The sequence below is a fragment of the Papaver somniferum genome, chromosome 6, assembly GCF_003573695.1.
Source record: "Papaver somniferum cultivar HN1 chromosome 6, ASM357369v1, whole genome shotgun sequence".
NCBI classification, from domain to species: Eukaryota; Viridiplantae; Streptophyta; class Magnoliopsida; order Ranunculales; family Papaveraceae; genus Papaver; species Papaver somniferum.
The window spans coordinates 72,146,581-72,162,212 of record NC_039363.1 but is presented as its reverse complement, the minus strand read 5'-3'; the positions used below and the strand labels follow the sequence as shown (position 1 = coordinate 72,162,212).

General features: G+C 37.4%; 2 protein-coding genes across 7 annotated transcripts; one reads left to right on the top strand and one right to left on the bottom strand.

Moving 5' to 3' along the window:
• Positions 1-468: 468 nt before the first annotated feature.
• LOC113285762 (short-chain dehydrogenase TIC 32, chloroplastic-like) lies at positions 469-2,310 on the bottom strand. Of its 3 annotated transcripts, none has more exons than XR_003328917.1 (4): positions 1,625-2,310; positions 1,498-1,544; positions 1,193-1,415; positions 469-611 (listed from the first exon to the last, which is right to left on the bottom strand). XR_003328917.1 is itself a non-coding variant. In XM_026534541.1 (3 exons), the coding sequence occupies exons 1-3, from the start codon at positions 1,659-1,661 to the stop codon at positions 1,242-1,244; spliced, it is 258 nt and encodes an 85-aa protein (XP_026390326.1). In that variant the 5' UTR covers positions 1,662-2,306; the 3' UTR covers positions 858-1,241. The 3 variants fall into 3 exon arrangements, 1 of the variants encoding a protein (XP_026390326.1); XR_003328916.1 differs by having other exon boundaries at positions 1,174-1,415; positions 1,625-2,309; XM_026534541.1 differs by lacking the exon at positions 469-611 and having other exon boundaries at positions 858-1,415; positions 1,625-2,306.
• A 1,310-nt stretch (positions 2,311-3,620) lies between these two features.
• LOC113287963 (probable phosphoinositide phosphatase SAC9) lies at positions 3,621-13,357 on the top strand. 4 transcript variants are annotated; one of them, XM_026536867.1, is made up of 16 exons: positions 3,621-3,841; positions 4,122-4,223; positions 4,459-4,520; positions 4,641-4,720; positions 4,895-5,493; positions 6,050-6,182; positions 6,527-7,746; positions 8,156-8,263; positions 8,814-8,984; positions 9,128-9,367; positions 9,598-10,056; positions 10,465-11,280; positions 11,554-11,751; positions 11,940-12,395; positions 12,488-12,718; positions 12,855-13,357. In XM_026536867.1, the coding sequence occupies exons 4-16, from the start codon at positions 4,708-4,710 to the stop codon at positions 13,134-13,136; spliced, it is 4,926 nt and encodes a 1,641-aa protein (XP_026392652.1). In that variant the 5' UTR covers positions 3,621-3,841; positions 4,122-4,223; positions 4,459-4,520; positions 4,641-4,707; the 3' UTR covers positions 13,137-13,357. The 4 variants fall into 4 exon arrangements, with proteins under 4 accessions (XP_026392652.1, XP_026392651.1, XP_026392653.1 ...); XM_026536866.1 differs by lacking the exon at positions 4,122-4,223; XM_026536868.1 differs by lacking the exons at positions 4,122-4,223; positions 8,156-8,263.
• Positions 13,358-15,632: the final 2,275 nt, after the last annotated feature.

Here is a 15,632-nt window from a genome sequence, read left to right as displayed (position 1 = left end):
TTTCTCTATGCATAAAAGATTGTGCAACAATTTTCTCGATGCATAATACATTATGCAACCGTATTTTCGGATGCATAACAGGTTATACCTCTATTTTCACGATTGCATAACATGTTATGCAGATATTATTGTAGGTGCATGACAAGTTATGCATCCTTTTTTTTGTTGGTCTCAATACTAACAAAAAAGTAGCTGCATAACGTATTATGCAACCATTCTCTGGACTGCATAACAAGTTATGCAGCTATTATTATAGGTGCATGACAAGTTATGCAGCCTTTTTTTTTGTTGGTTTCAATACTAACAAAAATGTTGTTGTATAACGTGTTATGCAATCATTTTTGGGACTGCATAACACGTTATGCAACAAATTTTGTAAATGCATAATAGGCTATGCAACTGTTTTTAGAGCTGCATAACAGATTATTCAACCATTATGGACAACAAAAACACCAATACATCTGCAGCTTTCCAACCAACGACACCTATCCCTTTATTTCAACAACTCAGCACCACAACAGCAACCCAAATCTTCACAGACCAGAATAACCAACAGCTGCAAGCCATACATTCTCGGTTCAACCACACTGTCACAACAAACTTAAGCTCACCTACAACAGTTGCAACTCAACTTATTACAATATGTGGTTGAAACATAATTTATACAGTATTTTAGCAAGAGATTATTAGCCAACAGTGGAACAGAACGCAGAGAGATGGATGGCCCTATATAAAGAGCTCCTTCATGTTCATCAGCCCCACATGCATCAATAGACTCGGAGTATTGCACAAATTACCTTTCACCAAAATCTTAATCTAGGTCAACTACAAACAGAATCCTAAATAGATAGCACATGTGCAGTATATAAGCGCATTAATAAGATTGATGTTTAAATACTTGGACAGTGATGTTTTGTTTTGACAACATGAAACCCCAACCCCAATTACCATATGCAATCTTAAATGCTCCGAAAGAATAAATAAATTGCAATCTTAAGGACGAATTCCGTATATGCAAAGACCATATGCACTTGGGTTTTTTAAAATGGTCCAAAGTCATTAATTTGCAACCATTGAGGTCATTAATATGAGAATTCATTGACACTGATAATTGCAATAAAGAACAAATATTCATACTTCTACAGCAAATAATAGAGATTATTAGTGCTTTACTTTTTGGTTATGTACTGACCACGATCTCTTCTTCTGCTCCAGTTTCTAAACAGTAGGAAAGTAAAAATTCAGCTGAGCTCAATCGACTTGATCAACTTGTTGCTGAAATCCCATAATTGTTTTGCCAATATTTCATTTCTAGCATACTTGCTTGGTTTCATCTCATTGCAGTCGAGGTAGTACTTCCCCGTAACGTTCTTCATACTTGGGTGAAGCGCAGCGTAGAACGTTGTTGCAGCTCCCTACATAAAAACAACCAACAAATTCTTACAACTGAAGTTGAGCGTAAAACTAATACAGCAAACACTTGACTGAAATGCTTACTTGTGGTACATTCTTCCAAAGAAGGAATGTCAATAACTTCAAAGACCCTGCAAGACAAAGAGAATGAACCTTTATTGTGATTTCAAACAAATTTAGTATCTTGTTTTACAGATTAGAGTGTACATACGGATCACAAAGCCAGAATACTGGAACAAATTCGTCATTATCAGTCCTGGGTGGACAGAGTTCACGATGATGTTTGCACCCTCCTCCTAGCCATTTCAATTCATGCCTGCAATTTATACCACCAATAGACCTATTCAATCGTAATTGCCAGAACATCTCAAACCCCCATCTTCTAATTTCTTCTAGTTTATAAACCCAAAATTTCTTCTCGATTGCAACACAGATTCAGATTAGAATCGAAACCCTTCCTACCCTAACCTTCAACTTCTCTAACAAATTCCTTGATTCTGTAAATTCTTCTCCTGCTCTTCTGCAACCCTTAACCATCACAGAAACCCATTAATTCATCATCTCAATCTTCATAGCAGCAACAGACTCAAGACCCCCATCGATCTCATAGCATATTCATTACCAACAACAACAAATATTCTCTTCAATCATTACCAGATACGGCAGCAGCTTCAACTATCTTTTTGCAACAACACATCCGCGTAACTCCATCGACCTCAAATAATCGTTCTTCTCGATCTGATTCAGGTGTTGACGAAGATTTACAGTTGAGAAACAGAAGAAAACCAATCGAAGAAGTAGTTTTTCCTTTGTAAAAGAGAAAAACAGGATTTTTTAAATTATGGGTTTAGAATTATTTTCTTTGTGAAAATGGGGGTGCCCATGTAATTTTGCACCCGTGAGTTTCTCAGTGAAAAAATATGGGAGAATGGGTCTCATTGTGGTTTTACTAAAATAAATAAGTCCTTACAATACAACTATACCAGGGCCCTTGTGTAGAATGATCATGGAAGAAGCCCAAACCCCGAAGTTCACCAGGACCGGGGGCTTTTAGAGCCCCATTTGATTTCAGACTCGCCAACAGTTCTAGAAGTAACCTGTTATAGAGACGGCATGGTTTATTAAAGGGGCGACATTCTAATAGGACAAAAAGGATCATTACATGATCATTTAAGGTGTCCCTTATAAAAAAAATAATGGAAATGATAAATTAACCCTCATAACTGATAACCTAATTTAGTGATGATAATCAAGTTTAGTGTTAATAATTAATTTCACTTATATTAACTCAAAATCAAAATCAGATTTTTAGAGTTGCAAAAAAAAAATTTAGAGGAGAAGGTCAATCTCAATAAATTGAAGAAATTAACCAACAAAATGAACAACCAGGACCTGAAAATGATCGGGTATACTTCTAAATTAGTCCCAACTAGCTTTTTGTTGCTCAAAATTATCTAAAGTACATAAAAAATTCAATTTTTTTTTACATTTTTAGAGCTAATTACGGTTGGAATTGTGCTCATTACCAACCGTAAATCGAAGTTACGGTTCGTAAAAGATGAACTACCAACCGTAACTGGTTAAATTTGAAGAAAACCCAATCGCAAAACCAGTTACGGTTGGTAACTAAATGTTAGATACGAACCGTAACTCAGTTACGGTTGGTAACCAAATGCTCGATACCAACGTAACTGAAGAAAATTCTCAGATATAAGAACATACGGTTGGTAATTGAACTATTACCAACCGTAACAACATCAAAATATCCAGTTACGGTTCGTAATTGATTTAAAATCAACCGTAACTCATATAAATCCAGAAATTTCAATTTCAATTTTCATCTAAAACCCTAATTTAGAAATTAAACTTAAATCGAACAAAATAAACCAAATCGTAACCGGGTTTTCAAAACATACCTCATGTAAGTCATTACACTACACTTGATTAATTTTCGAATCATCGATTAATCGAAGACGATGAAATTTTGAGTTTAATGGAGGTTACGGTTGATGGGAGGAGGAGAAGAGAAGAAGAAAGAAAACAAATTTTCAATTTAGCTTTGATTTAGATTAAAAAATGGGGAGAGTAATCTAGTTAATTTACACCTCCTATTAGACATCCCCTAACCAACTAGAGGGACGTTACTAACACACTGCCGCCCCTCTAATAAACCGTGCCGCCCCTGTAACAAGTTACTTCTGGTAAGCATATATGACTATCATGAATCATGATCAGTAACCACAGAAGGCATTCAAGCAGACAAAGTATGCAAGTCACAAGAAGATCTAACCAAGGTGGTGCTGCTCCTGACATCTGATTTAAAATCTTTTTTCTGTTTTGTTTTCATTTTATCGTTGAAAATACACTATCCACTTTCTTCTTTTTCATCATCTCCGACCGTCATCAATATCAGATCTCCATAAGTAAGGTTAGGGTTTCAATTACTTCTTCTCGTCTATATTTAATTTTTTATTTTGAAAAGCTATTAATCTTCGTGATCTGTTTGTGAATTTGTTACTGTCCTTCCTAATTTGATGAATGCATTTTTAAATTATGATATCTTGATCTCTAATTGTTGAATTTGAAGTGGATTTTGTAAGATAAATTCTTTGTTTGATTTTTTTTTTCGTTCACATTGATTAAATGATTACACATTATGAATTGGCTTTGATTGTTTTACTGAAGGACGGTTTTGATATATTTCTCAGAGGGATTTACTTGCATTAGGTGTTAGTTATTGGGTGTCGATCACAAAGGGTTCATAGAAATTAGTAGAATTTCTGAATTTCTGAGCTAGTTATTGAAAACAGGTAAAGTGGAAATACAGAAGGAGACTCTTTTTTTATCCCCTTTCATATTTTTCTATAAGATTATATGTATTACAAGTTTATTTGAATCTTAAAACAGGTAGTTTACACCCGTCCTTTAAGTCAAGTATTAGGGAGATATAAGCCACATTTTACATCATTGACTAATACACAACATACTTTACATTATGTGAATGATCAGCGACTACATATTGACAGTATTCACTTTTCATTTTAGTAAAAGTGGAAGCATGCTATGACAGTGGTGGTGGAGAGTGGAACCTATGGTGGTTGTTCGAGGTAAATAAACCCAGGATTCTGTATACAGAATGAATTGAATATGTGACAGCATGCAAGCCAATATCTTTCAATATGGATATTATAACCATGTAACATGTCCTCTTTCCCTTGCCTTTTCAGATTACTAGTTCTCTAAGCATCAATCTACATAGATAGCTCAAGTGTTCGACCATCTCAATACAAGCTTATGGAATCACCTGGTAATTCTTGATTAGTGTGGATAATCTTTGTGATTGGACTCATTGGTCTTGTTACTTTTGAACACCATGAATTTCTTTACTTCGACTCTAGCATTCAGCAGTGTTTCTTGGAGATTGCTTCATTAATGTATTATAACATATCCTGGTGGCGTGTCTATGTCTCTGTGTTTGCAGTTGGTCGTCTAAGGGATTCCTCCGTGGTAGTTGTTACATTAGATAGTAGCGAAGTGTATATTATTGTGAGCTTAGCCGTTAGGAGTAACACTCAGGTGATTTATGTTGATCCAACAACTGGAGCATTGTGCCACAGAAATAAGTTGGGATATGATGTTTTTGATTCTGAAGAGGAAGCTTTGAATTTCATCACAAATGGATCGAAATGGCTTTGTAAAAGTGTAACATATGCAAGAGCTATACTAGGTTATTCAGCTCTCGGGAGTCTTGGGTTACTTTTAGTTGCTACTAAATTAACTGCTTCTATTCCTAATTTACCTGGTGGAGGGTGTGTGTATACGGTGTCTGAGAGTCAATGGATCAAGATTCAGCTTCTGAACCCTCAACCCCAGGGTAAAGGAGAACTAAAGAATGTTCAAGAATTGACTGACCTTGACATTGATGGGAAACACTATTTCTGTGACACAAAGGATATTACAAGGCCTTTCCCGAGTCGTATGTCATTGCTGAAGCCAGATGAGGAATTTGTTTGGAACCTATGGTTTTCAGCGCCTTTCAAGGACATTGGTCTGGCACAACATTGTGTTGTTCTCTTACAGGTTTTTTTTTTGTTGTTTATACTTTGTTTAGCCATCATTTCAGTTTCTCATTTTGTTGCTTTGTTGTTTACTGTTGTAGATAGGAAATGTATATGCTAGCTCCTTGTTGGTGGAATTCTCCACCAGCCGTGATTTTTGGTGTAATGGGGAAAGACAGAGATGTTCTACCCAATTTTCAATTTCGCTAAAGTGGTTTCCTTTTCTAGCTTTTTCTTCTCATTTCTCTTTGTGCAGTCCCCCCTCCGTTTCTGTTTTTTCTTTCTTTGATTAGTAAAGTTACCCCTTGGGGTTTTGATAAAAAAATAAGATAAAAATATGCTAGCCTTTGTTGATGTTTTGCTAGTTTTCGTCCTTCCGCTTTGATACCTAAATAAGAAAATGAAATGAAGCTCATCTCATAAATTCATGCAAGTTTGACAACTTTATGCATTGAAGGTCTATGAAGAAGAATAGAACATTAGCCAAAGCTACCATATATTTTCATATTTCCAAAAGTTTCTTGTCTTAGCAGCACTTCTTGTGATTCTAAGACTCATAATATCTCTTGTACGTTTAGGGGTTTGCAGAATGTCGAATATTTGGAAGCTCAGGTCAGCAAGAAGGGTTAGTTGCTCTCACAGCTCGGCGTAGCAGACTGCATCCTGGTACTAGGTACTTGGCCAGAGGGTTGAATGGGTGCTTCAGCACAGGTAACGCCATGTACATTTTTGTAATATTGGATGAAGTTGTATATCTTGATGAGAGGTGCTAATGTGACTCTTCTGCATCAATTGGTCCTATCTCCTAATCAATTTGTGTAATTGTTGTTTATAAATATCACGCTTCTCAAAAAGAGAGGGGAAACACAGAAGATGTTTTTGGTATCTCTTATTTTTGTTTGGAAGATGATGATATGGTTTATCCGCATAAAATGGTGATACTATTATGCTCAAACTTATTCTGATGTACATCTCTGAACTGATTTTATCCTTATACAACAGCTTTGTAGTCATACTTGAATTATAGAGAACTCAGTATAATGTGTGTTTCACAGGAAATGAAGTGGAGTGTGAGCAGCTTGTTTGGGTTCCGAAGAGAGCGGGTCAAAGTGTTCCTTTCAACACGTATATTTGGAGGCGAGGCACTATACCGATGTGGTGGGGTGCTGAATTAAAGATGACTGTCGCAGAGGCAGAAATTTATATAGCTGCTCGTGATCCTTATAAAGGAAGTTCACAATACTACCAGAGGTTAAGCACGAGATACGGTACATGCAACATAGGTGGAAATGCTGGATCTAGTCAGAATAAAAAATCTATGGTTCCTATTGTATGTATCAATTTGCTTAGAAGTGGAACAGGAAAATCAGAATGCATTTTAGTTCAGCATTTTGAGGAATCCATAAACTATATTAGATCAACCGGAAAACTTCCTAGTACTCGGATACATTTGGTACATTATGACTGGCATGCCAGTACAAAACTCAAAGGCGAAAAACAAACAATTGAGGGACTTTGGATACACCTCAAGGCACCCACCATTAGTATAGGCTTTTGTGAAGGGGATTATTTGCCCACACGGCAGCGGCTTAAGGATTGCAAGGGAGAAATAATATGCACCAAAGATCTTGAAGGTGCCTTTTGCCTAAGATCACATCAAAATGGAGTTATACGTTTCAACTGTGCAGATTCTTTGGATAGAACAAATGCTGCTAGTTACTTTGGTGCCCTCCAAGTATTCGTAGAGCAATGTAGACGGCTAGGTGTTTCTCTTGATTCCGATATTCCTTTGGGTTATCCATCAGTAAACAACTATGGTGGTTATGTTGCCCCACTACCACCAGGGTGGGAAAAACGTTCCGATGCGGTAACAGGCAAGGCGTATTATATCGATCATAACACTAGAACCACTACCTGGGTTCATCCATGTCCAGATAAACCATGGAAGAGATTTGATATGACATTTGAAGAGTTCAAGAGATCCACAATATTGTCGCCAGTTTCTCAACTTGCTGATCTTTTCCTGCTTGCTGGTGATATACATGCAACACTCTACACTGGTTCCAGGGCTATGCATAGTGAAATTCTAAGCATATTTAACGAAGAAACTGGGGGAAAGTTTAAACAGTTCTCCGTTGCACAAAATGTGAAGATCAGTCTGCAGAGAAGATATAAAAATACAATTGTGGATAGCTCCCGACAGAAGCAGCTGGAGATGTTTCTTGGAATGAGACTCTTCAAACATCTCCCATCACTTGCAATTCATCCTTTAAAAGTAAGTGTTGCTGATGAATTTTTTGAAGTAGTCAAAAGTTACAACTTTGTATTCATGCTTATTATGTAGGCATCTTAGTAGATATTATACCAGATGGATAAACAACATAAGCACTTTTTATTTGGTATAGGTTTTTTGACCTAGATAGTTGAATCTTGTGTTCTGTCGAATTTCTGCAGATAAAGTTAATAACATTTTCTTGCTTACTGATATTTCCTCTCCACTTATATATATTCTCAACTGTCCTTCCATTTATATAATCTGTATTTTAAGGTGAATTTACTCTGGATGTCATATGTCCTGAAATTCATTGTTCTTTAACATTCTGGTTGGCTTTTTGATTGGTGGTACCTGTCATTGCTATTAAGTATTAATGTTTGCCTTTTTTCTCTATTCATTGCTAATACAGGTTTTATCCCGACCTTCTGCTTGCTTTCTAAAACCGGTTACAAGTGTGTTCCCGAGTTCCACTAATGAAGCCAACCTTCTGAGTTTCAAGAAAAAGGATTTAATATGGGTACTTATTTTCTTGACTTCCGTAGAAAAAAGGTCCCTGTACTTGAAGTCTTGAACCAGTCAAATTTACCAAGCAATCTTGCAATCTGAGGATTGCTAAACTATTATTAGAAATAACCTTTTGATATGAAAACTCAGGCTAAAGATGATCAATATGTTTGTTTTATCATTTGTTTTCACAAAAGAAGCCTCATTGGAAGGTTTTAGTGCTGTGGGACCATACAGTGATCTCAGTCCAAGAATGATAAGAAACCCTTGACTTTGTAGGATTTCTTACTGTACATGTTGGGATTCTGAAACGTTTTGTTGTGTTGATACTGAGACAGAAGTTTTAAGGCTAAATATTTGAGGACTTCTGTGCAATTGTTTTTGGTTTATCTGGGCTTTCCCTTTCCCTTATGACCCTTGCCTTTCGGTTAGATACCTTATATTTCATTTTTTCAACTTGTTTAGAGAGTGTGCCTTCTTATTAATTATATGTATCCATTACATATTTAGATATTGTTGATCTAAAATACAGGTATGTGTGTCTGTCGTTTTTGTTTTTGCAGGTTTGTCCACAGGCAGCAGATGTGGTTGAACTTTTCGTTTATCTTGCCGAGCCTTGTCATGTTTGTCAGCTTCTTCTCACAATTTCTCATGGTGCAGACGATTCAACTTTTCCAGCAACAGTTGATGTGAGGACAGGACGTGATTTAGACGGGCTCAAACTTGTTCTCGAGGTGTGTTTATAGCTTCTTTTTTCTCTAAATTTCTTTAGTGTTGATAGTTCTATGCTGGAAATTACCTCACCTTCCTATCTGTAGCAGGAAGAGAACTTGCGGTGCACTATACTTTTTGATAGTTAATTGTCTGCTCTATGCAGGGGGGTTCTATTCCACAATGTGTAACTGGGACTAACCTCTTGATACCTTTGCCGGGCCCTGTTAGTCCTGAGGATATGGCAGTCACTGGTGCGGGTGCACGCCGCCATCAAGAAACACGTAGCCTTTCATTATTATATGATTTTGAGGAATTAGAGGGAGAGTTGGACTTTCTTACTCGTGTGGTGGCACTTACATTTTATCCTGCAGTTCGTGGAAAAACTCCTTTAACAATTGGTGAGGTACAGAGTTGATTTCTTCAACAGTAGTAGCTCTGTGGTTAAGCAGATTTTTTGTTCCTTCTCACCCTTCTTCAGCTGTATAATTTGTTACCATGGTATATTGTTGGTAAAGCGACCAAGATATAATTAATTTATAATTTGTTTATCTGCAGCTTATGCTGAAATATCTTTCCGCTCTAGGTAGTTGTACTTTTTTTTGAGAACTGAACCCAGTAGTTTTCTTCTCACAGATAGAGATACTTGGAATGTCTCTTCCCTGGAAAGGCATATTTACCAAGGAAGGACCTGGTGAGAAATTCTCGGAGCTTCTCAATAAACATCAAGGTCAAGAGGAGGAAAACCCTTTTCTAAGTAGTTCGGAGACGAATCCATTTGTTGGCAGTTCTGTGTCTAGTGAAAATGTTCTGCCATCAGCCCAACTTACAAGTCCTGCCTCCCTGACTTTTGATCTCTTGACTGGAGACATTGGGGTTTCTGATACAATCTCTCAGCAACAGATGCTGTATTCAACAGAAAATGTTGTGTCTGGTGGAGGGGACTTGCTAGATTTCTTAGATAATCCTATAGTAGAATTCAACGATTTAGAAGATTCCAAGTTCTCGAGTTTGCCACAAGATGGAAGATCTGAAGACAACACTGGCGTTCAGCATTATACAGATTGCTTCAAAGCTCTGATTGGTCCTCATATGGTACTTCACTCCATCCTGCATTAGTACCACTTTTGTGCATCTAATTTTTATTGAAGTTAACTGATTGCTGGATTAGTATTTTTTTTTAACTCATATGTGCTTCTGACTTGAAATCCCAGTTTATTGTTTAGCCATAATTCTCTCTCATTTTGTTTTGTTAGAGTCAAGTTGAGCTACTAACTCAGCATTCCATGTAAGTATCCAACAAAAGAGTTGGTCAGACACTTGGTGGTTGTACCAAATGGTCTGGGGTTCAAATCCCACTTGTATGCGGGTGGGGGAGATTTTTCTTTCTTTCCTTGCCTAGCTACCCGGGCTTGTAGGTAGCCGACTTTGAAGAAGCCATGAAACTTGAAAGAGGTTTAAAAAAAAAACTAACCCAGCATTCCTAAAAAATATCCTCTGCAGGCAAGGAAGATCGACTTTGAAGAAGCCATGAAACTTGAAATTGAACGGCTTAGGGTGAATCTTTCTGCAGCTGAAAGAGATAGAACTTTATTATCAATTGGCACTGATCCTGCTACTGTAGATCCGAACGGGTTACTTGATGACTCATACATGGGAAGGTTATGCAAAATTGCAAACAGTCTTGCATTGCTTGGGCAGGCTGCTCTGGAAGACAAAGTTACTGCTGCCATTGGTCTTGATACGAGTGATGATGATATTATAGATTTCTGGAATATATGTGGAATTGGAGAGACATGCTCTGGTGGGCTGTGCGCTGTTCGTGCTGTAACTCAGCCATGTGTACAAGTTCCTTCCCTGATCTCTTCTGGTGGTACTTCCCCTCCCATCCTAACATGTTCACGCTGTAAGAGAAAGGCGTGCAAAGTTTGCTGTGCTGGAAAAGGAGCTCTCCTGCTTTCAAGCCCCAACTCTAAGGAGGTGGGAGGTTATAACGGTTCTTTGAGTGGTCAAAGTGATGGTAGTCGTAATCGTACAGCTAGACCAGATGGGATTATCTGTAAATCTTGCTGCAATGAAGTTATCCTAGATGCATTGATTCTGGACTATGTTAGGGCCTTGATTAGCCTGAGAAGAAGTACTCGTGCAGACAGTGCAGCACGTAAAGCTCTATACCAGGTGATGGGACTTCCGTCAAAAGAATATCGTCTTGAAAGAAACAGAGCCTCTGACAGTGTCCTAGTTCTCAAGAACTTGAGAAAGTTACTTAATGGAGAAGAGTCACTTGCAGAATTTCCAACTGCCAGCTTCTTGCATACGGTATAATGAGTATTTCTGTCCTCAGTTTAGAATTAGCTTATAAGTATTGCTTATGTCAGTACTATTTTGATTAGCCATTTAACTAGTGATTTTCATTTTGTCACTAAATCGTTTATTAATTGGCGACATCAATTCCTTGTTTAAGCTGTTATATTCCTTAAAACTTGCAACACAGAAGCCTACCATTGCTAAATTTAATGGTGTAATTACCCAGCTCAAGAAGATGCCCTTTATTGACATAATCACATATTACTTAACTGCATGTTATTACAGGTGGAAACAGCTGTGGACTCTGCACCCTCCCTGTCACTGCTTGCTCCACTAGATTCAGGATCAGGGCATTCATATTGGAAAGCTCCACCTAGTGTTTCTTTTGTGGAATTTGCAGTTGTTCTTAGCAGTGTCTCTGATGTATCAGGGGTTCTCCTACTTGTCAGTTCGCGTGGCTATTCAACTTCTGACACTCCCACCGTAAGCAGTTCTTCATAACTATTTCTGCTTATCATCATATTATTCCTATATCCTTCCCTCAAACTATTTTGTTCCTGATGGACCCCGATTTTATCTGTTCCAAAATAAAAAAAGATAGTTCCTAGCCTTTTTTTTTATCACATCAAATACCTTTATATTTCCTAAGTCTTCCATTATTGTTAGTACAGGTGCAAATATGGGCCAGCAATAAGATAAACAAGGAAGAGCGTTCATGCATGGGAAAGTGGGAGGTCCAATCACTGATTCAATCCTCTTCAGAATATTACGGACCAGAACAATCTGATACTCAGAATGTTATTCCGAGGCATATTCGATTCACTTTCCGGAATCCAGTTCGGTGCCGCATCATTTGGGTAACACTACGTCTTCAACGTGTTGGTTCAGGTTCTGTTAATTTAGGGAGAGATTTTAATCTTCTTTCGCTGGATGAAAACCCCTTCGCGGAACACCATCGACGTAACTCTTTTGGTGGGACTGTTCAGAGTGACCCATGCCTCCATGCCAGAAGACTTCTAGTAGTTGGGAGTTCTGTTACAAAAGAAGTACCTGCACCAGAACAAGGCTCTGATCAGATAAAATTGAAAAGTTGGTTGGAGAGAGGCCCACAATTTAGCCGGTTTAGGGTAAATTAAGATTCTTGTTCTTTTTTTTCTCAAGAGTTTCTTTTCATGACTTTTGTAGTAAGATCGGTCACATTAACTTGTATCTGTTTCAGGTTCCTGTTGAAGCTGAAAGGCTAACCGATAACGATTGCGTCATGGAACAATATCTGTCACTTGGTTCGCCCGAATTAGCCGGATTCCGCATTGACGCTTTCAGCGCAATACAACCTAGAATCACCCATTCACCATCTTCAGATGCGAACATCTGGGATAATTCGTTAACTTGGCTAGAAGACAGACACATCTTTCCGGCAATTCTGTTTATCCAAGTTTGTGCGTATCAGGTAGTTGGAACTGAACTCTCTCTCACTCACTCCCTCCTCCCTCCCACAGACATTTCCCAACTCTATTCATGAACTTGCAGTATAACCAATAAAATCTGATTGTGCCTTTTTATGGTGATTCTGGTGAATAATTCAGGAGTCAAATAACATGGTTACTGTTGGGGAATATCGGTTGCCAATGGCTCGAGCCGGGACACCAATGTACTTCGATTTTCCAAGAGCTTTTCAAGCCCGACGGATCACCTTCAAACTTCTTGGTGATGTTGCTGCCTTTGCAGATGACCCTTCAGAACAAACTGACTCTGATTTTAGGGTCCCACCATTGGCAGCAGGGCTATCTTTGTCAAATAGAATCAAGTTGTATTATTATGCCGATCCATACGACCTCGGAAAATGGGCAAGTCTTTCTGCAATTTAAGTGCTACATACGCGTGACAGTGAGATGGCATAGGTCGGTGTTTCCTCAGTTTTGTGGTTGCTGTCACCATTATATTTATTGTTTATTATTCATTCATTGTATAATGATTCATTGTAATTGTAACAATATTGATTCCTCGATACATATTACAACTGTTGGGCGCATAGCCTCTCTCCTCAGGATCAAGCTCCAAAAAAGGCTGACACTTGCTCATTTAAGTCATCCTCGTGCTGGCTCCAAAGCATGTGAATATAAATTAGCCTTCTCTCCACTAAGCCACCTACATTCAACATACGACATTTTCCTTCTCTAACCCTTGTGAGGAGTACTGGTTAGCAAACGTATATTTCTGTCCTTCAGGAGCGTATATTAGATACAGAAATACTCCCTCCGTCCCTATTATATAGACGGAGAAGTCGTATAATAAGAAATTGTTTGGTTTTCATAAATTTTCATGTTTTTTCCTGTTTTTATCCTTTGTATTATTCTCAATACAATTTCCAATACAACATAAATAAAGTTATATGGGTCAAAAAGTATCTTGGAATTAGAATTCTGACTATTTAGTGGGACTAGGAAAATCCAATATTCCGTCTATATAACAGGGATGGAGGGAGTATTAGATATGCCTAGACATATGTTGTCTTTTCTACTGGACCCCAAGTAGCTTAGTTGATGATCAATCAAGAAATGGACACCACTGTCACTGTTCACTAATGCCTTCCTTGCGAGGAAAGAACATCTATAGCATTAGTGTCACAGTAAATTATTTTCGATGAATAATATGTGGCTGAGGGAATATTTTCTTCTTTTGGGAGAAATGGGTCCAGAATAGATTCCCTCATATGTCATCCTTGAACACAAATTTCTAATAACAAGCAGGTCAAAAGAGTTTCAAGTTTGTGTAGATGATTTCAACAATTTTCTATGAAATATCTTCCATGTTGTTGAGGAGACGCTACTACTAAATGACATTGTCGCAGTGGTCACATCTAGGCACAAAATCTCGATTTGATCTATACACCTAATGTTAAGTAACCTTTTACAGGGGCGACATGGTTTATTAGAGGGGTGACATTCTAATAGGACAAAAAGGGTCATTACATGATCATTTAAGATGTCCCTTAAAAAAAAGTACTGAAAATGATAAATTAATCCTCATAACTGATATAACCTAGTTTAATGATGATAATCAAGTTTAGTGTTAATGATTAATTTCACTTATATTAACTCAAAATCAAAACCAAAATCAGATTTTTAGAGTCAAAAAAAAAATTTAGAGGAGAAGGTCAATCTCAATTAATTGAAGAAATTAACCAACAAAAATGAAGAACCAGGACCTGAAAATGATCGAGTATACTTCTAAATTAGTCCCAACTAGCTTTTTGTTGCTCAAAGTTATCTAAAATACGTAAAAAATTCATTTTTTTTACATTTTCAGAGCTAATTACGGTTGGAATTTTGCTCATAACCAACAGTAAATCGAAGTTACGGTTCGTAAAAGATGAACTACCAACCGTAACTGGTTAAATTTGAAGAAAACCCAATCGTAAAACCAATTACGGTTGGTAACTAAATGCTCGATACCAACCGTAACTGAGTTACGGTTCGTAAACTAAAATGGTTAGCAACCGTAACTGAAGAAAATTCTCAGATATAAGAACCTACGGTTGGTAATTGAACTATTACCAACCGTAACAACATCAAAATATCCAGTTACGGTTCGTAATTGAGTTAAAATCAACCGTAACTCACATAAACCCAGAAATTTCAATTTCAATTTTCATCTAAAACCCTAATTTTGATAGAAATTAAACTTAAATCGAACAAAATAAACCAAATCGTAACTGGGTTTTCAAAACATACCTCATATAAGTCATTACACTACACTTGATTAATTTTCGAGTTGTCGATTAATCGAAGATGATGAAATTTTGAGTTTTAATGGAGGTTACGGTTGATGGGAGGAGGAGAAGAGAAGAAAAAAGAAAACAAATTTTCAATTTAGCTTTGATTTAGGTTAAAAAATGGGGAGGGTAATCTAGTTAATTTACACTCTTTATAGGACATCCCCTAACCAACTAGAGGGACATTACCATCACACTGCCGCCCCTCTAATAAACCATGACGCCCCTATAACAGGTTACAATATTAAACAAGTGGTGCTGAATAACTAACAAATACATGGCGATACTGCACACGCAAACAAAGGAATATCCAGAAAAGAAAGGAACATATACAATGGGGATTTTGGAACCAAAACAAGTTAACCGACACTGTGAGTGGTACTACGTGTATTTGTTCGTTCTACAAAAATATTGATTTAGCAATCTCCGCATAAAGTGTTTTACCCATAAAAATTGAAGGATCTTTCTTTCATGGGTACCAAGGTACAGGTTTTGTTAGGACTCTAAACAGTGAGAGACTCTGAGAGAGGTTGCACCTACTCAGCAAGAAATTATTGCCTGCAACCTTGATAGTCAATTAGAGTCGGTA